This window comes from Rhinatrema bivittatum, chromosome 8 (assembly GCF_901001135.1).
Source record: "Rhinatrema bivittatum chromosome 8, aRhiBiv1.1, whole genome shotgun sequence".
NCBI lineage: Eukaryota > Metazoa > Chordata > Amphibia > Gymnophiona > Rhinatrematidae > Rhinatrema > Rhinatrema bivittatum.
Window position 1 is genome coordinate 81,607,593 of NC_042622.1, and position 26,414 is coordinate 81,634,006.

The window sequence follows — 26,414 nt, forward strand, 5'->3', positions numbered from 1 at the left end:
ATTCTTCTAAGCACGAAAGAAGAGAGGGATCTGGGGGGTGATTGTCGCTGATGAGTTGAAATGGCTAACAGGTGGATAAAGCGACAACAAATGCCAGAAACAAATACTTGGCTGTATAGGGAGAAAAAAGGGAGGTGATATTGTCCCTGTATAGATCTGTGATGAGACTTCATTTGGAATATTGTGTACATTTCTGGAGACCCCACCTTTAAAAGGATATAAACAAGTTGAGGTCAGTCCAGAGGGTGGCTACTAAAATGGTCAGTGAACTTCATTCTAACGCAACATGGCTAACTCCAGTGTTGCGTCCGTCGGTCCTCGACAGCTTCGCCCCGTTTGCCTCACCTTATTCACGACTCCTCCCGCTTACTTGGGAAAGATGGTTACCACTACATCTACAAACCGACCTCTCTGGCGTCCCCGGAATGGCTATGGTGCAGCCTCCCACCATTGCTCCTCCCAGGTACCTACTAGGGTGTGCGTGCAACCCACGTCTTTGTACCACCCTTGGCGCGAACCTCGAGGGCGTTCCCTCATGCTGACGTCACACCATCCAGGTATATTACCTTCACTAATTTGCTAGCTCGTTGAGTTAGCAAGGACTCGAATCCGTTCCTGTCTACGCTACTCTGCTGCTTCCGTGCTGCCGCAGGAAGCTCTCTCTCTCTGCCCTTCGGGGTATATGCTAACCTGGGTACCCGCTCCTCGGGGGCCCTCTGCTTTATTTCAGGTGCCTTACATGGAACTGGTACTCGCACCTCGAGGGCCTGCTCTCCCTGCCTCAGTGCCTGTACCTTCTACAACGACCTGGTGGAATCGCATATCAACAGCAAACACCTAGTGAGTACTCTCTCAGTCTATCTCATCCACAGTATCTCCTCGCTGGGAGACCTGCTGCGGAACCTCCTGACGTCATCTAGGAGAGAAGGGCTCCCTCTGCCGAGGTCACAGACTGCAACTACGAGACTACCTCACTACTGCCACCTCTGCTGGTTCTATTCAAGCTATTTAATAAAAGAACTCTTGTGTTTGTGTAGTACGAGTCTAGCCCAGTGCTGTGGCTCCTCACGGGGCTCCTCCCCGTGGGCGTGGTCACCTCCACAGCACCCAAGGATCCACAAACACACATAACAACATCCAGTCCTCAAGAGCCACAAACGGGCCAGGTTTTCAGGATATCCACAATGAATATGCATGAGATAGATTTGTATGCAATGGAGGCAGTGCATAAAAAGATGTGTAATAGGAAAAAGATATATAGCACCTTAAATTCTTGCATTCTGATTTCCTTTGTCCCAATGCCAACGTTAGTTGGAGTGGCAACACACCTCAGATACATTTGTTGCTCTTTGCCCCAACTATCACTCCACCTTGTCACAGTCGGCTGCAGTACCTGGCCTTGTATCTTTTTGCCACTGATATTTCCAGCACTTTTGTCTCAGGCTGTGCGAAGTTTTTCTGTCAGGGAGCCAGTGCATGCAGACAAGAAAGGCCTCTCCATGTTACTACGTGCTGGAATCCTGTGATCAGGACTTTCCCCACATGAGCCAGGACTTCCATTTTGCCCTCTTCTGATCTCTCCCTCCATGCTCCTTCTCTGAACCCCCTAGTATTCTCCATGCAAGTGGGAGGGAGAGGCAACATCTTTGCTTCCTGCTGCTAGAAATACCATGGCCTCTCCTAGCATGTCAAAACCCTTCCAGGATCTATCTATCCACACCACAAGTCTTGCTGGGTATTTTCATCTAAATCGCAGCATTTTTTTCATGCAGGATTCTCTTCATATGGGTGTACGCTGTCCTCCTTTTCTGGGGGCTGCACTGAAGTCAGGCAATATTGTCATGTGGTTCCCATGATAAGATAGAGGGCCCATTTCCTGCGCTTTCGTTAGAACTCATTCCTTTGATACTTGTGAAATTTAATAATAAACACTTGGGAGGTTGTCGTCAGGCCTACTCTGCCTTGGAACGTGATGGCCCCTGTATTTCCAACGGGGGGTGGGGGAGGTTCTCACCAGGGTGAAGCATGTTGTAGAGAAATCTCTCCAGCAACCCCCTCACATTCTGACCCTTGACTTCTCCAGAATCCCTATCACTCTGACATTAGAGCAATAGGACCTATCTTCTAAGTCCTCAGCTTTCTTTTCTAAGGTTCTAACTTTTTTCAGCATCACCAGGGAGTTTGCTGCCAAGAATTCCCAATCCTCCATAGCTAGCATGTAGTGCTCTAACTCCTCGACCATGGGGCAACATGCTATTTGTGCCTTGATCTCTGTGATCAAAGAGTTCATTAGTTGCATATCTTTCACAGCTTTGGCTTGTAATCCCCTTATTTCACTTAAAAATTGGGCAACAATGTCATGATCTGCTGCAGCTAATTGGCCATCAACACTACCGGGTTCCTCCTTCCCTCCCACACTCAAGCCCTCTGACTCATTAGCCTCGCGGTAACAGTCTTATTGGCCTGTCTAATGTGCTGCATGTTCGTCTGGAACTTATTTCTTTTATAGCATACCGTCCCATTGGAGTTCTTTTCAGGAGTCAAAACTTTGTCAAAAATGTTTTCACTGCTTGCACACTGAAACATTGTTTTAATCTAAGGGGGCTAGGGGGAATCCGCTCCAGGGTGGATGGAGCTTCACCAAAATTATTCTGTCTCCATAAACACTAACTAGCACCCCCATAACAAAGATATTTCTGATGATTCTCTCTGATATGCCTCTGTAAGAACTTTAGGAATTTCCCTTACCTCACCACCACCAGGACTGACCTTAAGGTTTACATTTTGAAGTGAGACGTCAGAGCCTATTGATCTTCTTCAGATCAAATACATGATGAAAGGCACCCTCCCCCTCTTTGCAACTACAAAGACTGAGTATCTTCCCTGGCCCCACTGAAAGATAGCACTGGGACTACTGCCTCTAATAGCAGGAGATGTTCAAGGGTTACTTGAACCACTTCCACTTTTCAAGCAGAATAGCAAGGAGTCACCATAAAAGCATCTGAAAAAGGGTAGGAAAACTCCAGGATGGTAGTCATTTTTGACTATCACTAGAACCCACTGATCTAAAGTAATTTGGACCCATCTCCAGCAAAAGACTAACATCCATCCGCCTATCTCCTGAACCAGAGACTGGGTCCTTAACTCTTATCGTTGGCCTCCCAACCACTTCACTGATCTTCTAACACTTTGGATCTCAAAACAGACTTCTGGATGTAGAAGTCCACAAAACCCCTTTGGGATTATCCTCTGGTAATCTAGGAGCCTTGGATTCTTGCAAGGCTTTCATAAACATTTGTAAACCTTCATCAAAGAAATGATTCCCCTTTAAAGAAAACAATCAGTTGAGTTTTAAATATAGAATCAGCCGACCAGTTACGCAGCCACAACAAATGCCTCGTCTGTATAACAGAAGCCATACTTCAAGCCACAATACGAACCAAATCATAAAAAGCATCTGCCAAAGCGACCATCCCCGGCTTCATCTGAACTGCGTTCCCCACAGCAGAACCTTCTAAGGAAGGCTCCTGTATATGCTGAGACAGTTGCAAACCAGCTCTAGCCACAATGCCAGTAAACACAACTGCTTGGAAAACCAAACCAGAAGCTTCAAACGCATGCATAAGAGCAGCTTTAATTCTCTTATCCTGCACGTCCTTGAAAGCAGGGCCGATGGAAGTACTAGGTGGATTAGGCAATCGCCTAGACTGCCACCGTTAAAGGAGGCGGCGTGGGAACAGCGTCTCCTCCTTCCTGCCAATGGTGAAGGCCAAAAGAGCAAATGATGTAATGGGCTCATAAATGGGAAGCAGGAAATACCATTTCTTCCTTAGGAGCAGGAGACTAGCACATTTCAGCATCGGCTGGTGGTGGTGAGGAACAAGAGATCTAGGCCCAGAGCGCAATCTGATGAGGAACAGCAGCCGAGCCTCCTCACATTCAAGAGAAAGAGTGCAACGATGCAAGGTGAAGAAGAGCAGCAATAGTTGTGCCCCCACCTCCCCAGAAGTCAAGAAGAGAAGCAGCAGCCCCACCCCTCTCGCCTCACAGTCGAGATCAGAGGAAGCACATGGTTACGAGCTGGAGGCAAAGCACTGTCAGTCCCTGTGGCCCATAAAAAAAAAAAAAAAGTTCAGCAGGCTGAGGAGGCTGTTGGTGCCCTATGTGCTTTTTGGAGGGGAGGGTGAATGAAAGACCATTTTGTGTGTGTGTGAGATTCAGAGTATGTGAGTGCATGTGTAAGTGTGTGCGAGAGAGCCCTACATGTGAGAGTCAGAGAGCCAGTGTGTGAAAGAACGTGTGCGAGCGTGATAGGAAAATTGGTTCTTACCTGCTAATTTTCATTCCTGTAATACCACAGATCAGTCCAGTCAAGTGGGTTTATGCATCTCTACAGCAGATGGAGGCAGAAAACAAAACTTTGAGGCTGCTACTTATCCGAGAGAACCACCTGCAGTCCCTCAGTACTGACCTGTACCCAAGCCATAGATTAATCTCAAACCCCCTCCAGGGCGAACAGGTAAAGCAGGGCTGGAATCCCCTGCGCTGGAGCCTCTGTCACCTCCAGATATCCAAAAACACATGTACAACTGTAAAGAACTCTTTGAAAAAGTTTATATCAACTAACAGGAAAACGCAATCTTTCGGCAGCGATAGGGAGGGTCTCTGGCCTGATCTGTGGTATTATAGGAATGAAAATTAGCAGGTAAGAACCAATTTTCCTTTCCTGTTCATACTCGGATCAGTCCAGACAACTCGGATGTATCCAAGCACCCCTAAACTGGGTGGGAACCCGAAAGACCTGAGCATAAAACACTCATCAACGGACGCGTCTTCCTGCGCCCGCACATCCAAACGGTAATGCCTGGTGAAAGTATGAAGCGAGGACCACACCGCCGCTCTAAAAAGCTCTGGGGAGATAGCAACTGACAATCTGCCCAAGAGGCCACCTGAGCTCTTGTGGAATGTGCTTTCAGCCCCACTGGAATCTTGCGACCCTTACAAATATACACAGAGTAAATGGCCTCTTTTAGCCATTGCAAAATCGAGGTCTTTGAAGCCTTATCACCGTTCTTCGCGCCCCTGAACACCACAAAAAGGTGACTGGACTGCCGAAAAGAATTAGTGACCTCCAGACATCGCAACATAATTCGACGCACACCTAAAAGGCTGGCATCCATGGTCACCACCACCCAGTCCAGGTTCTCCAGATACTATCCCTTTTCCAGATTGTGATGCGAAAGCCACCATGAAGACTGGATCTGGATTCTTCTGGAAGAGGCAAAGGTCGATGATACTCCTCAGACACTGGATTCCATATGGACAAAAGTGCGCTCTGCAACGGTCTCATGTGCGTGAAGTCCCATGGAACCAAATCTAACTTGTAAGCTATGGACCCCAGGACCTGAAAATAATCCCAGGCCATTGGCAGCGACCACAACAGACGCATCACCTGCATCTGTAACTTTGTCAACCTGTCCGGAGTCAGAAACACCCTGCCCTTCTGGGAATTGAACGCCGCCCCCAGATATTCCAATGACTGGGTCGGTACTAGGTGACTCTTCGCCACATTTATCACCCAACCCAACGAGTGCATGGTGACCATCACTTGCTGAAGCGAATGCACACACTCCTCTTCTGTTTTTGTGCAAACAAGCCAATCGTTCAGATATGGATGCTCTAAAATTCCTTCCTGTTGCAGGGTGGCTGCCACTACCACCATCACCTTTGTGAAGGTTCATGGTGCTGTGGCCAAGCCAAAGGGAAGAGCTTGAAATTTGAAGTGCTGACCCAACACCATGAACCGAAGAAACCTTTGATGGTCCTTTTGAATGGGAATAGGGAGGTACTCTTCCATCAGAGCCAACACAGACAAAGAACTTTCCTCTGCGGTCTGCCGCAATAACTGTGCGCAACTTCTCCATTCGAAAACGAGGAACCCTCAGTGCCCTGTTCACCTTCTGCAAGTCGAAGATGGGCTGAGAAGTTCCTTCCTTCTTAGGCACCACAAAATAAATAGAATACCTTCCTTGCCCCTACTCCTCCCGTGGGACAGGGACTATGGTGTTTAACTGCAACAGCCTCTGCAGAGTTCCCTGCACTGCTTCTCACTTGCTTCAAGAGGTAACGTGGGATTCCATAAAGGCTTCCCTGATGGCGTGAAAATTCTAAAACGTAACCTTCTCGCACCACCTCCAGAACCCAATGGTCTGAGGAAATCTCCTCATAAAATCTGGACAATCTTCCCCCTACCGCTTCTAAGGAGGAATGGATGATGCTGGCTTCATTGTGATGACTTTCCACCACCGGCCTCCTTGGCTGGCACCATCCCTGGAAGATCTGTGGGGGCCTTGAAAGGACTGCTGCCATCCACCAGACTGCTTTGCTCCCACACCAGAGGAGGATTTGCCTGCCTGGAACCTATACAACACCTGAAAATGGGACCATTACAGGAAAACCTTCCCAGTGGTCGTCTTATCCTCTCTGGCAGCTTGTTTCCTTTGGACTCTCCCAAAGTCTTCATCAACTGATCCAAATCCTCCCCAAAAAGGAGCTTTCCTTTGAATAAATGATTACACAACTGCGCCTTGGACCACATATCAGCCGACCAATTCCTCAACCACAAAAGCCTGCGAGCTGCTACTGCCAAGACCATGCTCCTGGCCAAAGTGTGCACTAAGTCATACAGCACATCCGCAACATAAGCCACACCAGCTTCCAAGTGCGCCGAGTGCACTGGACCAACATCCCGTGAAGATGCTTGCTCCTGAGCCCTCCTCGCATCATGCTGCGCAAACTGTGGCTCGGAGACTCAAAGCAGAAACCTCAGATATGCACTTCAGCTGAATCTCCAACTTGCGGTCCTGAACATCTTTCAGAGCGGCCACCCCCGCTACTGGGATGGTTGTCTTCTTGGTGTTCGGCACCTGCAGGAGCTCCAAGGTCGCCTCCATCAGAGGGTAAAATTTAGCCATGGCCCTACCAATCTTGAGACCCGCTTCCGGAAAGTCCCACTCCCAGTTCACCAACTTGCGAATCTTCCTGGGCAAGGGAAAGGCTCTAGGAGGGCCCCGCAGCCCATCCAGAAATGGATTAATGCCCTCTTTATCAGACTCCTTCTCAGTCACCTTAACTCCCAAATTCTTGCAACACCTACAGAATAAGGGGACGTAATTTCTCCTTAAACAAACGGACCATCCTAGGGTCATCTTCAGACACTGGAAACTCATCCAGATCTGGATCATCCTTATTTGCAGCCAGTTCCGCATTTGGAGCTGCATTCATGACCACATCTGGATCTTTGCCATACAAGTCCAGAGGGTCCGTCTGCATATCATCTAAGACACCCAGATCCCTGGGCTCAATCTCTGAATCCATGCAACCCAGACCCAGGGGTCGCAGCAGGTCCCCAGCCCCTCCAGCAGGCACCACTTTAGGACACTTAGACGCTCGACAAGGAGATCTCTCCTTTGGGCATTTAGTCCCCAACCCCCTCTGTGCCAGGAAGGCCTTATGAAGAAACAACACAAACTCCAGCAAGAAATCCTCAGGATCTGTCGTCTCCCCCTCTGGCAGACTGTCCTCTAACTCTGCCTCCCTCTCCTGTCCTTCCTGCACCACAGGAGACAAAGGGGGAGGAGAATCCCTGGTGTCTCCAGCAGCCATTGGTCCCTGTCCGTGATCTCCTGTGGGAACGGAAGCTCTCCAGGATCCTCCTAGAATTGTAGCCCTCAATGACCGGAGGGGCCCTCTTTTCCACAGGCACCCCCGACAATGTCCCTTTGTCCACTGCCGTGCAGCCAGAACACAGGGACCGAATATTGAACATAGTGGATCACACACCGCAGGCTTTGGCGCCATTTTTGCTGCACACGGCGGGCTCAAAATCCACCCGCAGGCCACACATGTGGTTGAAAATGACATGCTGTGCCAAAAAGGAAGGCCCAGGCGGTCCTTGGGAAAGGCGTTAAATGTCGCCGCTCGAGTCAGCTAGCCCCTGAATACCAGCTGCCCGAACCACCCTTGTGGTGAAAGAAAGGGTTTCCCCAATGATCGAATCGGCACGATCAAGCCCTCCCTTAAAACCTCCAGGCCCCCTTGGGGAGAAGGGAAAAGGAAGCCCCGTGACTCTTCCCCTCCTGAAAGCATCAACAGCTCCCACTGTCCCTGGGGCACTCACTACCGTGCCCCAACTGCTTCCTCAGCCACTGCAAAAAGAACAAAGTTCAACTCCCTCTTTTTTCATCCCCCCCCCCCCAAACAGCTTAAAGGCACAAAACAGGGTACTTCCCTGACAACACAGTGAAGCTTCAAGAGCAGACCTTTGACATCCTGAGGGAGCCAGTCGCCTGGCTATCAGGACCTCTGGCAAGTCAAGGATTAACCCAGCCAGGGGTTTCCAACCCCCCCGCGGTTGTCCTGATCCACCTGAGGGATGGTCCACGAAGGAGTCTAACACTTCAGGGAGCCAAACATCTCTTCTCTATACTCTTTTTTTTTAATTTTTAATTTTTGTTCTCAGACTGCGGTTATGTACCTCTACCATCTGCTGGAGATAGAGAAATACTGAGGGACTGCAGATGGCACTCTTGGATAAGTAGCAGTGCCTCCAAGTTTTGTTTATTGCCTCCATCTGCATGTAGGGGATGCATAAACCCACTTGTCTGGAATGATCTGGGTAGGAATGAGAGCATGTGTGTTCGTGTGACTGAGAGAAAGCACCTGTATATATGTGTGAGTGTCAGAACCAGTCAGTATGTATGTATGTATGAGAAAGCCTGTATGGGAGGGAGTGAGAGGTGGAAGGGGAGAGAGAGTCTGTGTGCAAATCCTGCCCCCACCTTAACACACACTAATCCATGACAATCTCAGGGCAACTGGAAATCAAACGTTTCCAGGTATTGATGGCAGGGAATTTACTTTATCCTTATTAGTTTTAAAATGGAGAAATTATTTACCTGATAATTTAGTTTTCCTTAGTGTAGACAGATGGACTCAGGACCAATGGGTATAGTGTACTTTTGATAGCAGTTGGAGACAGATCAGATTTCAATCTGACGTCAGCCCTAGTACATATACCCCTGTAGGAAGTGCAGCTCTTCAGTATTCTCCTCGAAAAGCAATTGTGGATATATGCATGACTGAATAACTTGAATAACTTGATTAATTTGAACTGGTTGAATTGGTTATAGCTGGAGACCGCCAGTGCCCTCAACCGAGAAACGTTGACACCCGGTAGGATGGGTGCCCTAGTTGGAGGAAAGCATGGCTTACCCGTGAATCACTCGCTCTCGGGGATGTCACCCGAGAATTCCATGAATAACGGCAGCCGTGGGTGGGATGCTGAGTCCGTCTGTCTACACTAAGGAAAATGAAATTATCGGGTAAGTAATTTCTCCATTTCCTAGCGTGTAGGGGATGGACTCAGGACCAATGGGATGTATAAAAGCTACTCCCAAACCGGGTGGGAGGCTGCCCGTGGCCCACTTAGTACTGCCCTTGCAAATGCTGTGTCCTCTTGAGCCTGAACATCCAGGCGGTAAAACCTGGAGAAGGTGTGGATGGAGGACCATGTCGCCGCCCAACAGATCTCGGCGGGTGACAGCATCTTGGTTTCCACCCAGGACACTGCCTGGGCTCTAGTGGAATGGGCCTTGACTTGTAAAGGCGGTGGCTTGCCTGCTTCTATTTAGGCTGCCTTGATGACTTCTTTGATCCAGCGGGCTATGGTTGCTCGCAAGGCCGCTTCCCCTTGCTTCTTCCCGCTGTGAAGGACGAATAGATGTCCGTCTTTCGTACAGATTCCGACCTTTCCAGATATCGGACTAGAAGTCTGCCGACGTTGAGGTGACGTAGACTACGAGACTCTTCCGAATTCTTATCCTCATCTGGCGATGGTATCGAGATGGTTTGGTTGAGATGGAAGTGAGGACCACTTTGGGGAGGAATGACAGAACTGTGCATAACTGGATGGTTCCCGGGGTGAGTCTGAGGAACGGCTACCAGCAGGACAGTGCTTGTAGCTTGGAGATACGACTGGCTGAACAGACTGCCACCAGGAAGGCTGTCTTCAATGTTTAGTCGGAGAGACAGGCCGTGAAGAGGTCTGAAGGAGGCTCCTGCTAAGAAATCTAGGACCAGGTTGAGGTTCCAAAGAGGCACCGGCCACTTTAGGGGTGGTCGGACCTGCTTGACTCCTTTCAGAAAGCAAGAGACATCCGGGTGAAAGGCTAGGCTGCCACTCTCACTCTTGGTTCCGTAGCATGACAATGCGGCCACCTGTACCTTGATGGAGTTGAGAGACAATCCCTTCTGTAGTCCGTTCTGCAGGAATTCCAAAATCGCAGGAATTCTGACTGAGCGTGGAATAATGTTGCGGTCCTCACACCAGGCTTCGAATACACTCCAAATCCTTATGTATGTTAGGGATGGAGAGAACTTGCGTGCTCAGAGCAGGGTGTCAATTACTGCCCCCGAGTATCCGATTTTCCTCAGGCGAATCCTCTCAACGGCCAGGTCATAAGAGAGAATAGAGCTGGATCCTCGTGGAGGATCAGACCTTGTTGGAGCAGGTCCCTGTGTGGCGATAGCGGGAGGGTGCTCCCTGTCAGCAGCCTTCGCATGTCTGCGTACCACGGTCTTCTTGGCCAGTCCGGGGCCACTAGAAGTACCGGTCCCTTGTGGTGCTCTCTTGTGGATGATTGCGCCCAATAGGGGCCACGGTGGGAAGGCGTATAATAGAGTTTCCTGTGGACAGGTCTGTACCAGGGCATTAATTCCCTGGGACTGAGGTTCCCGCCTGTGGCTGAAGAAGCTGGGCACTTGGATGTTGGACCGGTTTGCCAGGAGGTCCATGGTTGGTGTTCCCCAACGGTTTACTATCAACTGGAATGCTGTGGTCGACCGCCTCCATTCGCCTGGGTCTAGACTTTCTCTGCTGAGGTAATCCGCAGCGACGTTGTCTTTCCCTGCAATGTGGACGGCCGAGATCTTTTGAAGGTTCGCTTCCACCCATGACATTAGGGGGTCTATTTCCAGAGACACCTGTTGGCTTCTGGTTCCTCCCTGACGGTTGATGTAGGCCACTGTTGTGGCATTGTCAGACATTACTCTGACTGATTTGTCTCTGAGTCTGTGACCGAACCGTAGGCAGGCTAGTCTGACTGCCCGGGCTTCTAGGCGATTGATGTTCCATCTAGACTCTTCTGTGTTCCATTGCCCCTGGGCGGTTAGCTCCCGGCAGTGTGCTCCCCATCCTCGTAGGCTGGGGTCCGTGGTGAGCAGGATCCAGGTTGGGTAAGGACAGTCTCACTCCCTGGCTCAGGTGGCCTTCTTGTAGCCACCATCGTAGTTGGGTCCGAGAGCTGAAGACGTACGGTGTAGTTCTGGGACAGCGGATTCCATCCTGATAGTAGTGAGCGCTGTAGGGGTCTCATGTGAGCTCTTGCCCATGGCACTGCTTCCAGTGTGGATGCCATGAGGAGGAGGACTTGGAGGTAGTCCCATGCCGTGGGACGAAGCTCGCTCAACAGGGTTCGCAACTGGGTCATCAGTTTTGATCTCCTTGTCGGTGTCAGGATGACCTTGTCTTGTTTGGTGTCGAACCAGACTCCCAAGTATTCTAGAGATTGGGAAGGCTGCAGACAGCTCTTGTTTGTGTTGACCACCCACCCGAGGCTCTCCAGTAGAGTTTTGACTCTGTGAGTCACCTGGTGGCTTTCCTCTGGGGATTTCGCCCTGATCAGCCAATCGTCTAGATAAGGGTGTACGAGGATTCCTTCCTTCCTCAGTGTTGCTGCAATTACCCCCGTGATCTTGGTGAACGTCCGGGGTGCTGTGGCTAACCCGAATGGTAGTGCCCGGAACTGGTAGTGACGGTCCAGGATCGTGAAGCATAGAAAACGCTGATGCTCTTGATGGATCAGAATGTGCAGGTAGGCTTCCGACAGATCCAGGGATGTAAGGAACTCTCCCGGTTGTATCGCCCTTATTACCGAGCATAGGGTTTCCATGTGGAAGTGAGGAATCTTCAGGTGGCGGTTGACAGACTTGAGGTCCAGGATGGGCCGGAACGTTCCTTCTTTCTTGGGAACGATAAAATAGATAGAATAATGTCCAGTATTTATTTGTTGTGCGGGCACCGGTGTTATAGCCTCTAAGGCTAGCAATCTGGTCAGTGTAGCTTCCACTGCCATCCTCTTGGAAGGGTCGTGGCAAGGGGATTCCACATACTTGTCCGGAGGGAGGTGGTGGAAATCCAGGTAATATCCCTCTCAAATGATGGCTAGGACCCACTTGTCCGAAGTTCTCTCGACCCATCTTTGGTAGAATAGGGCAAGTCTGCCCCCTATGGCTTCTTCCATTGGACGGGTCGGCTGATTTTCATTGTGGGGTGCGGCTGGGGCCTGGGCCTGAGCCGGCTCCCTTTTTGTTGTACTTGTTCTGAAAGGACCGGCTCCTGCCTGCGGGGCAAGCCGCTTGATTTGTGCTTCTTTATGGGTTGAAGTGCTGTGATCCTCTGCCCCTGGAAGTTCGGGGGAAGGGTCGCTGGTTTCTCTTACTCCTGTCCTCCGGTAGCCACAGCAGTGGGGATTCGCCCTATTTGTTGGCTAGTTTCTCTAGTTTGCTTCCGAACAGGAGGGTTCCCTTGAAGGGCATCCTTGTGAGTCTCGTTTTGGAAGATGCGTCGGCCGACCAGCTTCGGAGTGCTGCTCCTCCCTCAACTGGGATAGTAGTGCTTTGAGACCACGCAGACCATGGCATCCACTTTCAGACATGCCAGGAGGTCTTTGGCAGCTGGATCCAGAGGGTACATGGCTGCCAGGGCACACCCCCTTTTGAACATAGTCTCCGGGGCATCCCATTCCAGGTCAATTAGCTGCTGGACGGCTTGTAATAGTGGGAAATGACGGGAGGTCTGACGGAGTCCCTCTAGTAGGGGATTCGTCTTAGGTTCCCTCGAGGTGCTTGTGCCCGGGATAGCGAGCTCTTTCAAGCTGTGTGTGACCAGGTCTGGAAGCTCGTCCTTGTTGAAGAAGCGCCTCATGGTTCGGTGGGGCTCAGTCCCCGGGGGGAGTTCCCCTTCCTCCAGGGGTTCTGATTCCTCATCTGAGTTGTCTGTGTCCCCGAAGGTGGGGCTTCTGGGCGGTGGAATCACTTCCCTGGGCATTGAGGGTCCCGGGATGTTGAGGTCCTCTGGCGGAGGTTGTGGCCATATTATCGGAGGCCCCGGTTGCATGTGGACGAAGGTATGCAGGCCTTTGAAGAATTCCACCCAGGAGATATATGCTAGGTCTAAATTAAGAGGCGCTGTGTCCCTGGGGAGCCCCGTTTGAGGGAGGGTCCTGCTGGGAGACGCTAGGTCTGGCATACTGTTCGAGAAGCTGGAACCCGATACCGGCTGGGGAGGGCCATGGGCTGGATCCCTCAGGGCCTCAGCCTCTGCCTCCTCATGCTGTGCAGCTCTAATGTGGCATGCTGGGCAAAGGCCCTGAGCCTTGAGCTTCTTTTCCGGTGGTGCCATGGCTTGTGCGCATAAAATACAGGGCCCGGGTGGCTTAGTTATGCGCTCTGGTGCATCGAAGTTGTGCGCATAGGATTGGTATGCGCTCAGGGAGATGTACGCGCTGTTGTGCGCACAATTCAAAGTTATGCGCCCAGCACAGTAAGCGCGTGGCTATGCGTGTCACTTGTGTGCACGGTGCTTGGGCACGCGATGTTGTGCGCACAAGATATTTGTGCGCAGGCTCACCTCTGTGCGCATGGATTGGGGCGGCGGACAGGGCGGCGAACAGATCAAGATGGTGACGGCGACCACGCGGACAATATGGCGACCACCTTGGAGGGTCTCCATGTGGGAGGACCCTCAGATCTGACCGGGGTCTAGCCCTGCTGGGGCAGATCAACCCAGTGGCACTGGTCCCGGCTGGCGACCTGTACGACTCCTTGAGCTTCTGAGACTTTTAAATAGATTTCTACCTTACCTTGTCTCGGCGCTTCCCGGTCTCGTTCCGGGCGGTCTCCGGGGGGGAAAGGGAAAATATCTTCACCGCCACGCTCGAAGTTGCACCTGCTGCCTCTCAGCCTCACCCAATGTCGGGGGCTAGGTCCCTGCCGCGGGTCGGCTGCCGGACCGAGGCTTACCTCCGAGGGTTCGCAGAAATCATCTCAGGAATTCTCATTTGGGGGAGGGACCCAATGGGTGTCACCGCAGAAAAGTGGGGCTCGTCTGTAGAGTAAGATTTCTTCTTGTTTTGGTTTTCTTTCTAAATTACTCTAACGCTGTGCTACCGTGCATAGAGTCCCGAACTGCTATGGAGATGGAAAATACTGAAGAGCTGCACTTCCTGCGGGGGTACATGTACTAGGGCTGATGTCAGACTGAAATCTGATCCATCTCCAACTGCTATCAGGAGTACACTATACCCATTGGTCCTGAGTCCATCTGCTTACACGCTAGAAAATTGTGTATTATTTCATGTGTCTGATGTTTTGAAATGTTACCCCAGGAGCAGCAAAACCCAGGGAGGAAGTGCCCAGACTAATCACTCCAGGAGTAACCAATCCACCAGCTGCCTCGTCACCCAGCCTAAACCAGGACTTAGTCACAGCACAGGATGCTTGCTTGCCATTTTCTGGAGACAGAGAATACTGGCAGGCTGAGTGCAACATGCTGGCTGGGGAGCATAGCCCATGCATCTGGATTGGTCTGGCTAGATAAAGAGGAAACATATGCCACTAGTAGAGGCAATTTAATTATTTATATAGCCATCTAATTAAACATTCTTACTTCACAACCTTTTATTTTTGGGAGGGGGAAAGGTTTGCCACCTACCATGTCAGTGTAAGTTCTATGTGCCTGCACAGCCTTTCTTAGCAACTCCACCTTCTCCCAATTCTGAAAAAGATAATGCATTAATTAACAATCTGCCACTCATCCACTTGAATCCTGAACAGCACAACACATGCTTTTTTTTCTTCCAAACTCTAACAAGCACCATCACCAATGCTGCTCCAAAGACATCCAAGAACCTCAGGTCAGGAAACATACTGAGATCTATACTGAATAAGCCAGTTAACAGGTAAAGTTACCCAGCTAACTAACTGGATATTCATCAGATCTTATCTAGATAACTATTCTGCTACATATACCAGATAGCATTGTCTGAATAACTAGGACAGATATTTACCCAAGATTTACCTAGCTAGCTTTGTCTGGGATAAAGTGAAACAGCATCTCAGAAATGCACTTCTTTTTACCACTCCGGTAAATTTTGCACAGGCAATAGGGGAAACACTCAAATCTTACGCTTTGTTTGGGTAACTCAGTCAGACAAACCCTTTGACCATCAATCTCATTGGGTTTATTTTTATTTAGAGGACAACAAAGTCCGACTCACAAAAGGTGAAATTACTCCTTACCTGATAATTTCCTTTCCTCCAAGGAAGGCAGGAAGGCCAACCCATATCAGTGGGTTTTACACTCATACCAGCAGATGGAGATAGAGTAAAACTGACTTGCTGATATATAACCTTGCCCCTGTATCTCTAGAAAAGCCAAACTGTGGACAAACTGATTATACTTGAACATGACTATTGTTAGTCACTCATTTGCTTCCAGCCAACTGAGAAGCACTAAGCTCAGTAAAAGTTTAACATCAACTGATCTTAGAAGCTGGTTATTTCACTTACCAGTCCTTCAAACCAATCAAATGAAAGAACATTCTGCATCATCCTCAAATAAACAGCAAAGTAAAATCAAATAGGCAGCCCAGGGTGGGTTATGGATTGGCCTGCCTTCCTTAGAGGAAAGGGAATTATCAAGTAAGTAGTAATTTTACTTTCCTCTGCACTAAGGCAGGCCAATCCACATCAATGGGATGTACCAAAGCTACTCCTGAAAAGGGTGGGAGGCTGCCTATGGTCCTGTCAACACTGCACATGCAAAAGCCATGTCCTCTAGAGTCTTAACACCCAAGCGGTAATGCTTGGAGAAAGTAAGTAAGGGGGACCATGTTGCTGCCCAGCAAACCTCGACAGGAGACAACCACCGGATCTCCACCCATGAGATTTGCCTAAGCTCTAATGGAATGCACCTTGACCTGACTAGGTAATGGTACAACTGCATCCACACAGGCAGCAGTAATGACCTCTTTAAACCAATGGGCTACCATTGCCCGTGACACCGATTGCACTTGTTTACTTCCACCATGAAGCACAAGAAATCAGTCAGTCTTCTTCAAGGAGCAAGTAACATTTAATTACCACACCAGATGCCGCTTGACATCAAAGGCACGCAACAATGGATAATCCCGCTCATCTCTATCCCTATCCAGTGTGGGCAGGGAAATAGATTCAAATGAAATTCCAAAACTACTTTCGGTAGGAAAAGAAGTGACAGTCCATAAGAACATGCCATACTGGGTCAGACCAAGGGTCCATCAAGCCCAGCATCCTGTTTCCAACAGTGGCTAATTCAGGCCATAAGAACCTGGCAAGTACCCCAAAAATAAGTCTATTCCATGTTTCTGTTACTAGTAATAGCAGTGGCTATTTTCTAAGTCAACTTAATTAATAGCAGGTAATGGACTTCTCCTCCAAGAACTTATCCAATCCTTTTGTAAACACAGCTACACTAACTGCACTAACCACATCCTCTAGCAACAAATTCCAGAGTTTAATTGTGTGTTGAGTGAAAAAGAACTTTCTCTGATTGGTTTTAAATGTGCCACATGCTAACTTCATGGAGTGCCCCCTAGTCTTTCTACTATCCGAAAGAGTAAATAACCGATTCCCATTTACCCGTTCTAGACCTCTCATGATTTTAAACACCTCTATCATATCCCCCCTCAGCCGTCTCTTCTCCAAGCTGAAAAGTCCTAACCTCTTTAGTCTTTCCTCATAGAGGAGCTGTTCCATTCCCTTTATCATTTTGGTCGCCCTTCTTTGTACCTTCTCCATCACAACTATATCTTTTTTGAGATGCGGCGACCAGAACTGTACTCAATATTCAAGGTGTGGTCTCATCATGGAGCGATACAGAGGCATTATGATATTTTCCATTTTATTCATCATTTCCTTTCTAATAATTCCCAACATTCTGCTTGCTTTTTTGACTGTCGCAGCACACTGAACCAATGATTTCAATGTGTTATCCACTATGATACCTAGATTTCTTTTTCTTGCGTGTTAGCTCCTAATATGGAACCTAACATTGTGTAACTATAGCATGGGTTATTTTTCCCTATATGCATCACCTTGCACTTGTCCACATTAAATTTCATCTGCCATTTGGATGCCCAATTTTCCAGTCTCACAAGGTCTTCCTGCAATTTATCACAATCTGCTTGTGATTTAACTACTCTGAACAATTTTGTATCATCTGCAAATTTGATTACCTCACTCACTGTATTTCTTTCCAGATCATTTATAAATATATTGAAAAGTACAGTTCCCAATACTGATCCCTGAGCCTCTCCACTGCCCACTCCCTTCCACTGAGAAAATTGTTCATTTATTCCTACTCTGTTTCCTTTCTTTCAGCCAGTTTGTAATCCACGAAAGGACATCGCCACTTAGCCCATGACTTTTCACTTTTCCTAGAAGCCTCTCTTGAGGAACTTTGTAAACGCCTTCTGAAAATCCAAATACACTACATCTACCGGTTCACTTTTATCCACATGTTTATTAACTCCTTCAAAAAAGTGAAGCAGATTTGTGAGGCAAGACTTGCCTTGGGTAAAGCCATGCTGACTTTGTTCCATTAAACCATTCTTTCTATATGTAACTTCTTTTCCTGTGAGGGTTGGTGAATTCATCTGTGCATGCAACTGGTTAAATCTGTCCTCTCTCCTTACTCTCTTCCATCCTCCAAGTTTCAGTAACCCTCGTTCATTGTAACTCACCTCTTCTCTTAACTCTATTAGTAGCTTCCTAGCTACGATTAAGTTAGTTAATTTACCCTTGTTCGATGTGAACCGATTTGATATGACAGGCATCATGAATGACGGTATAGAAAAGAATTAAATAAATAAGTAAATATATTTTCTGTGATTTTGATATTTAGAACATTTTCCACTATTTTTCCTGGCACTGAAGTCAGGCTAACCGGTCTGTAGTTTCCCGGATCGCTCCTGGAGCCCTTTTTAAATATTGGGGTTACATTAGCCACCCTCCAGTCTTCAGTTATAATGGGATGATTTTAATGATAGATTACTAATAGATCTGAAATTTCATTTTTGAGTTCCTTCAGAACCCTGAGGTGTATACCATCTGGTCCAGGTGATTTATTACTCTTCAGTTTGTCAATCAGGCCTACCACATCTTCTAGGTTCACCATGATTTGGTTTAGTCCATCTGAATTATTACCCATGAAAACCTTCTCCATTACGGGTACCTCCCCAACATCCTCTTAAGTAAACACCGAAGCAAAGAAATCATTTAATCTTTCCGCGATGGCCTTATCTTCTCTAAGTGCCCCTTTTACCCTCGATCACCTAATGGTCCAACTGACTCTCTCACACACGTTTTGCTTCGGATATATTTAAAAAAGTTTTTACTATGAGTTTTTGCCTCTACAGCCAACTTCTTTTCAAATTCTCTCTTAGCCTTTCTTATCAATGTCTTACATTTAACTTGCCAATGCTTACCCATTATCCTATTTTCTTCTGTTGGATCCTTCTTCCAATTTTTGAATGAAGATATTTTGGCTAAAATAGATTTTTTCACCTCCCCTTTTAACCATGCCAGTAATTGTTTTGCCTTCCTTCCACCTTTCTTAATGTGTGGAATACATCTGGACTGTGCTTCTAGGATGGTATTTTTTAACAGTGACCACGCCTCTTGCACACTTTTTACCTTTAAGCTGCTCCTTTCAGTTTTTTTCTATTTTGAAAGTTTAGCACAATAGCCATGGATTTGTTTACTGTCCCCCTTCCAGTCATTAATTCAAATTTGATCATATTATGATCACTATTGCCAAGCAGCCCCACCACCGTTACCTCTCTCTGTTCTCCACTGAGAATTAGATCTAAAAACTTGCTCCCTCTCTTTTCGGTTCCTGAACTAATTGCTCCATAAAACTGTCATTTATTCCAACCAGGAACTTTATCTCTCTAGCATGTCCTGATGATACAATACCCAGTCAATATTGGGGTAATTGAAATCTCCCATTATTACTGCACTACCAATTTGGTTAGCTTCCCTAATTTCTCTTAGCATTTCACTGTCCGTCTCACCATTTTGACCAGGTGGACAGTAGTATACTCCTATCACTATAGTCTTCCCCAACACACAAGGTATTTCTACCCATAAAGATTCGATTGTGCATTTAGTCTCATGCAGGGTGTTTATCCTGTTGGACTCTATACCGCCCTTGGAGTTATTTGCAGAAATGGCTCACAGCAAGAAAAAGCCTGCAGCTCGTAGATCCGCCATGCTGAACAGATCACCACCAGAAAAAAACAGTTTTCAAGGTGAGCAGCCGCAAGGAGAGCACATTTAGTGGCTGAAATGTAGGACCCGCCAAAAACACAAAACCAGATTAAGGTCCCAAAGAGGCACTGGTAGACACAAAGGAGGACATAGATGTTTAAGTCTCTTCAAAAATCTGAACACATCTGGGTGGGAAGACCAGGGTCTACCATTGATCCACCCCTATAGCAAGTGAGAGCTGCTACCTATACCTTCAGAGTATTCAAGGCCAAGCCTTTAACCAAACCTTCCTGTAAAAACTCTAATATTAGTGTAATTTCTACTTTAAGAGGATGAGATTGAAAGCTCTCCAACACTCTCTAAACCCTAATATAACCCAGAAAGGTATAAATTGTCTTGGAATGAAGCAATGTGGAAATTACCACTGAAGAATAACCATGCTTCAGAAATCAAGCCCTCTCGAGAACCAAACTGTAAGACAAAACTGACCCAGATCATCGTGCAGTATCGGCCCCAATGAAACAGATCCTTCCTAAGTGGCAGATGGAGAGGACTGCCCACCAGGAGCTGCTGAAAATCGGCGTACTACCGCATCCAAGGTCAGTCCAGAGCTACTAGAAGTATGGTCTTGGTCTGACTCGCAGTCTTCCCAATTACCCCAGTGATCATTGGCAAGGGTGGGAAACATATAAAAAACTGCTCTGTGGCCACACCTGGATGACAGCATCGATGCCCAGTGTTCTCAGATCCCTTCTATTACTGTACCTTCACATTTTTGGGAGCTTGCCATTATGTCCAGATATGGTTGAGCCCAACAAACTACTATGAGTCCTTCCTGGATATCTCCTGAAGATGTTGTTCCGCCCATAGCATGAGAGCATCTATCTTCACTGATAACTGATGGTTCTGGTTCCGCCCTGATTTATGTAGGCAACCATCGTGGCATTGTCTGACAATCTTACAGCTCGACTTGCCAACCACTCGGTGGACCGTAAGCATGTCAAGAGAACTGCACGCACTTCCAAACGATTGATGGTCCGTTGCTGTTCCTTGGCATTCCACTAACCTTGTGTCATCAGTTCTGGACAGTGAGCCCCCCAACCCAGGAAGCTTGCATCTGGCAAGAGCACCAACCAGTCCGGTGTCTCCAAGGGCACTCCTTTCCTGAGGTGGTCCACTTGTAACCACCACTGCAACTGCTTGTTTATGTCCATCAGCAATTGGAGTCTCACTGTGTACTTCTGGGACTGCAGATTCCACCAGGAGAGCAACGCACGCTGAAATGGCCACATATGTGCCCTTGCCCAGGTACCATCTCCAATGTTGCCACCATAGACTTCAGGACCTATAGATAAGACCACATATCGGATGAATAGTCCTTCTCAAGGACTGGACCCGAGACACCAACTTTTGAATACATTTTTCCAACAGGAACATTCTGCTCCGCTCCAGAGAGAAGCACACGCCATGGTACTCAAAGTTCTGTATTGGCTATAGACTGCTCTTGGCTAAGTTCACCACCCTGCCTAGCTCTTGAAGCAATCTCACTAAATATAGATCCTCACCAAATGAGCATAATAAAGACCACACACTAAAATTCACCCGGTGTATAATTTTTATAAATATTTTTTACATATAGGTGACCCTCTATATACCAGCTTAGCACTGTTAATGATAACAATTCAGTATAGCAAACAATTTTTTCTTTCTAAAAAATTTTTTAGAGAGCAGGAGATGGTTTCATATATTTTATTTTATTTTTATTTATTTTATTTTTATTTATTTTATTAAAATATATGAAACCATCTCCTGCTCTCTAAAAAATTTTTTAGAAAGAAAAAATTGTTTGCTATACAGAATTGTTATCATTAACAGTGCTAAGCTGGTATATAGAGGGTCACCTATATGTAAAAAATATTTATAAAAATTATACACCGGGTGAATTTTAGTAGCTCTTGAAGCAAGCAGATCAGTTTGCAAGATGCCAATTGACTCTTCTGCACTCTTGGCTCGAATTAACCAGTCGTCCAGATACAGATGGACCAGAATGCCCTCCTTGCGAAGAGACACCGCTACTATTACCATAATCTTGGAGAAGGTTCTGGGCGCAGTAGCCAAATCAAAGGGTAGGACTTGAAACTGATAATGGTGCCCTAGCACAGCAAAACAAAAGGAAACTATGTGCCTGTCAGATATGTAGATAAGCTTCCGTCAGGTCGTAGAGTTTCATCCTGAAGTGAGTCACACACAAATGCCGACTGATTCCCTTCAGATCCAGGATGAGTTGAAAGGTACCCTCTTCCTTTTTGGTAATGACAAAATAAATGGAATAATGCCCTGTATTTTCTAGCTATCTGAGAAATGGAATTATGGCTTTCAGATCTATCAGCCTTCTTAATATAGCCTCCTCTGCTGCTCTCTTCACTAAGAAGTTGCACAGGACCTTTGATAAAAGTGAGATATTCAACCGCCTGTCTCCTGAACTGGTAGATGAGCCCTCACATTTTCATTACGAAGATCAAGGACCTCCGGTCCCAAAGCCCGCACCTTTATGAGGCTTCTTAGGCCAAAAAGACATATCTTCCGAAGGTATGAGACTCGAGTAGCTGCTCCACTGTAAGGATGAAACCAACATTAATCCCTGGAGCAGGATTTCGCCCCAAAAGAACACGACACCACTTTTGCATCTCCGGCAATTGCAGAATTTTGGATTCGCCCCATCTGTTCACCATCTTCTCCAACTCACTTTTGAACAAGAGAAAACCTTTAAAGAATAACCTTGTTAAATTGAACTTGAAAATAGTGTCCACTGACCAGTTTCACAGCTGGAACATAGCTACTATCATGGAAGCCGTGTGCACCAAGTCACGGTCCGCAACAGCTAAAAATGCAGCTCCCGATTCCATCACAGCCCGCTATCAGACTGCGCTGCTTGAGTCTCCAGGCAGCAGCAAGAAGCAATTTGCAAATTCATTGCCATGGCTTCAAGTGCCTGTTTGAGGATAGCCTCAATCCTATCTTGAGAATCCTTTAAAACTGCTCCTCATTTCCAGTGGGATAGTGGTTCACTTAGTAACCGTGCACAATAAGGCATTATAGAAATACAAGAAGTTGCCATACTGGGTCAGACTGAGGATCCATCAAGCCCAGAACCCTGTTTCCAACAGTGGCCAATCCAGGTTACAAGTACCAAAACATTAAGTAGATCCTATGCTACTAATGCCAGTAATAGCAGTGGCTATTTCCTAAGTCAACACGTGGCCTATGAGAGACCATGGAGGAAACATACAACAGAATCTCTGTTGGCCAAAGAAGAATCAGAGCGTCGATCCCTTTGGCCCCGATATCCCATCTGCGACAGAAGAAACAAGCCACCTTGGCATTGCTTCACGATGCCATCAGATCCAGCTGGGGACTGCCCCTCATGGCTCGAATGAGGTCCAAAGCCTCTGGTGTCAACTCCCATTCCGCCAGATCCAACTGGGCTAAATGTACTCTCCTTTTTTGGAATCACGAAATAAACAGAGTATCTTCTTTGACCCTGTTGCCTGAATGGTACTGGAACGATCATGTTTAATCCTTGAAGGCGCTGCAACATATCTCAAATCGCCTCTCATTTGCTGCAAGATGTGCAATGGGAGACCAAGAAGGCTTCCCTGATCTAATGTGAAAATTCGAAAGCGTAACCATCTCTTATCTCCAGAAGCCATTGATCTGAGGTGATCCCGGTCCACTCAATGCAAGACATGTCGGGTGTCCCCTGACAGCTTCCACGCTGGAGTGGACCTGCTGCTCCCCTCCAGTCCCCTGACTGGCACTAAACCTAGGGGGTCTCTGGGAGCCCCAGAAGGGTTGCTGCCTCCCTGATCCCTGCTTCTGCAAGGATACTTGTTGGAGGGAAACCTCCTCATATCTCAGAAATGAGTCCAGAGTGGGAAAGTCTTCTTTCCACTTTTCTTACCCTCCGGCAGCTTATTTCCCTTCGACTCCCTCAAATGTTTCACCAGCTGTTCCAGGTCTTCACCATACAGTAATTTCCCCTTAAAAGAGAGAACACAACTGCAACTTGGACCACACATCTGCTGACCAATTCCGAAGCCAGAGAAGCCTCTGCGCTGCCGCCAACACCATAGTCCGGACCAAGTCATACAGTGCATCCGCAACATAAGCGACCCCAGTCTCCAACTGGGCTACCTGCTAAGCCTTGTCAGACTAGACCGACTCACTCTCCTGGGACTTCTGCACTCAGCGTACATACACCCTCTGCATCAGACTACCACAGATCGCTGCTTGGAGACTTAAGGTCGAAACCTCAAACATCCTCTTCAATTGAATTTCCAGCTTTCAATCCTGGGTGTCCTTCGATTCAGCCGACCCCGCCACTGGGATAGTCATCTTCTTGGTCTCTGCAGAGACCGAAGCATCAACCCTGGGTAACACCAAAAGCTTCAATGTATCCTCCATCAATGGATACAACTTCGCCATTGCTCTGGCTACCTTTAGACCCACTTCAGGAGTATCCCACTACCAGCTCACCAGCTTCATCATCTTCTTAGGCAGTGGAAAGGTTTTGGGTGGTCCCCATAACCCATCCAGTACTGGTCCACCCCTTCATTATCTGACTTTTCCTGGACAACTTTGATCCCCAGTTCCTCCAGCACTTGGGGAATAAGGGGTCTCAATTCCTCTTTGCGGAAGAACCAGACTACCTGAGGTTCATCTCCTTCCACCACTGGAATCTCCTCCAGGTCACCCAAATCCTTATTGCCATCCAGATCCATCCCAGCTATGACGAATGTTGGATCAGCCAGATCATCACTTAGGTCATCCTGTGGCTCATTGGATCTCTCCAACTCCATCAAATTGTCCTCTGTCGCCAGATGGTCAAGTCCCAAACAGTGCCGTAGATTCCCCGTTCCCTCAGTTGAGCCTATCCTAACTCTCTTGGAGAGCCACTGTGACTTCTGGGCCAGAAGTCTTTTATCCCTACATTCCTCCTGGTCAAATAAGCTTTATGCATAAGTAGGACAAAGTCCATAGAAAATTCTTCCCCCTCACTGTCCACGTCATCTGGCGTGGCCTCCTCAGGGACTCCTGCATCCACCTGGTCATCCAACCCAGTCTGCACCACTGGAGACAAATGAGGAGGGGAATCCCTGGGCTCTTGAAAGACTGACTATTTTTTGTCACGTGAACCCACGTCAGCAGCACTATCAGCTCCTCTCGAGCTTCTCCGATGGGCTCCTATGAATGGTTGGCTCTCCTTCCTCCTGCTGCTCCTGTTAAGGTACCTTACCCTCCAGTGGCACGGTCTCCACACAGCGCACTGAGTCGCATGCGCCAGGAGCCACAGGCCCAACACGACTTCCTGAGCTCCACGGTCAGTGCCATAATAGACACACGTGGCGAATTACACGAGTCCCTCAGCCATGTCAAAAAAGAAGAGGCCTTCCCGACGTACACTTTATCTTCCTCCAGAACCACAGAGCAACAGGAAATTACTTGCTGCTCCTTTCCCCTGTGCTGCCAAGCAAGGCACTGCTGGACAGCCCTTTACCCGCAAACTTTTTTTTTTTTCAAAAGAGCAGCGCTGCAAAGAAAAACCAGGCAAAAGCAGAGAAAGAAAGAGGAATACTTCCCTGCTCCTGGTTGAAGGCATGGGGGCAAAGAACTCAGGCAGAAGGAGGGAACCAGGGCCCCTGGTTTCTAATCCGCTGGATGTTGCAGGCTAAAGCATAACAGGGTTTGCCAACCCGCTGCTTGCCCAGCTCGACCTGAGGGATGGCCCACGACAATGTCTCTTGACTTCTCTATCTTCCTTCTCCTATCTTTCTTCAATTTTAACTAGTCTTTTTTTCACATTGCCATCTGCTGGAGACAGAAATACGGAGGACTGTGGCGCACTCTGTTATTTAGCAGTGGCTAAAAAGTTTTTATTTTCTGCCTCTATCTGCTAGTGGGGATGCAAAACCCACTTGTCTGGACTGATCTGGAGTATGAACAGGATCAATCAACTCTTGAATTGGCTACAAGAGGGGAAAGAAACAGGGCACCTTGTGCAAGGTGACCAATAAGGGATCCTTCTTTTGCAATCACGCATCACCCCTGTCTATTCCGAGAGTTTTTAGGGTCTGAGTCATCAGACCTGGCAACTCGTCTTTGTGAAAAACACAGAGTAGAATCCTATGTGGTTCCAAGTCAGATGGAATTTCTCAGTTTGCCAGAGGTGTGAAATCAGAGTCTCCACCAAAATCATCCAATGGGTCTTGATCTACATCCTCAACATCTCCAGGGGCAGCCTCTCTTTGGTGCATGCCCAAAGTGGACAGCAAGGTAATACAAACACAGAGGGCAATTATTTAAATAGGTTCTCTAATATTCAATGATATTGACCACACAAACAGAGAACCAAATATGTAATCAAACCACACAAAAATATTTATTAAGAATAACACATCCTATCTAGACAATTAATGCTATCTAGCCATTCAAACTCCATTCATTCATTAAAAACATCAAACAATGAATCACACATTAGCAACTTTAAATTCTTCTCAAAAGAATACACATCTTAGGCAGTTTTTAAACCAAAAACCTACAGATCTCATATTATAACAAAGCAGTGATGATAGTCATGTACATAAATGCATTAAACACATTAAAGTCTTCTCTGCAATTTTTCTCAAATGGGACAAATTCCCTTCACCAATCCCTTAAATTTGATTACAGCTAATATTGCCTTAATGCAGCTAACTAAATTCCTCTCCACCGTACATTTAGCTATTATCAGCAAGCAGACACCCAACATGATCCCTTCTTACTGGGCTGCTTTGCCTCCACTGGATGCCCTTTCAGAAAGGTCTGTAAGCCCTGGAAAAACTCCATCCAGGAGGAGGATGAATCCATACCAGGGCCCATAGGCCCAAACATGGCACTCTCCGATCCCTCCCCTGAGGGAGATCTCTCCTATCGGGAACAAGGGG

At 47.5% G+C, this 26,414-nt stretch overlaps 1 protein-coding gene across 3 annotated transcripts in view; it reads right to left on the bottom strand.

Moving 5' to 3' along the window:
• CRAT (carnitine O-acetyltransferase) overlaps positions 1-26,414 on the bottom strand; it is a 185,261-nt gene that overhangs the window by 24,161 nt on the left and 134,686 nt on the right. For all 3 annotated transcript variants that reach the window (XM_029612038.1, XM_029612039.1, XM_029612040.1), the window contains one exon: positions 14,834-14,896. In XM_029612038.1, the coding sequence (XP_029467898.1) occupies positions 14,834-14,896 (63 nt within the window). The remainder of the gene's footprint in view (positions 1-14,833; positions 14,897-26,414) is intronic.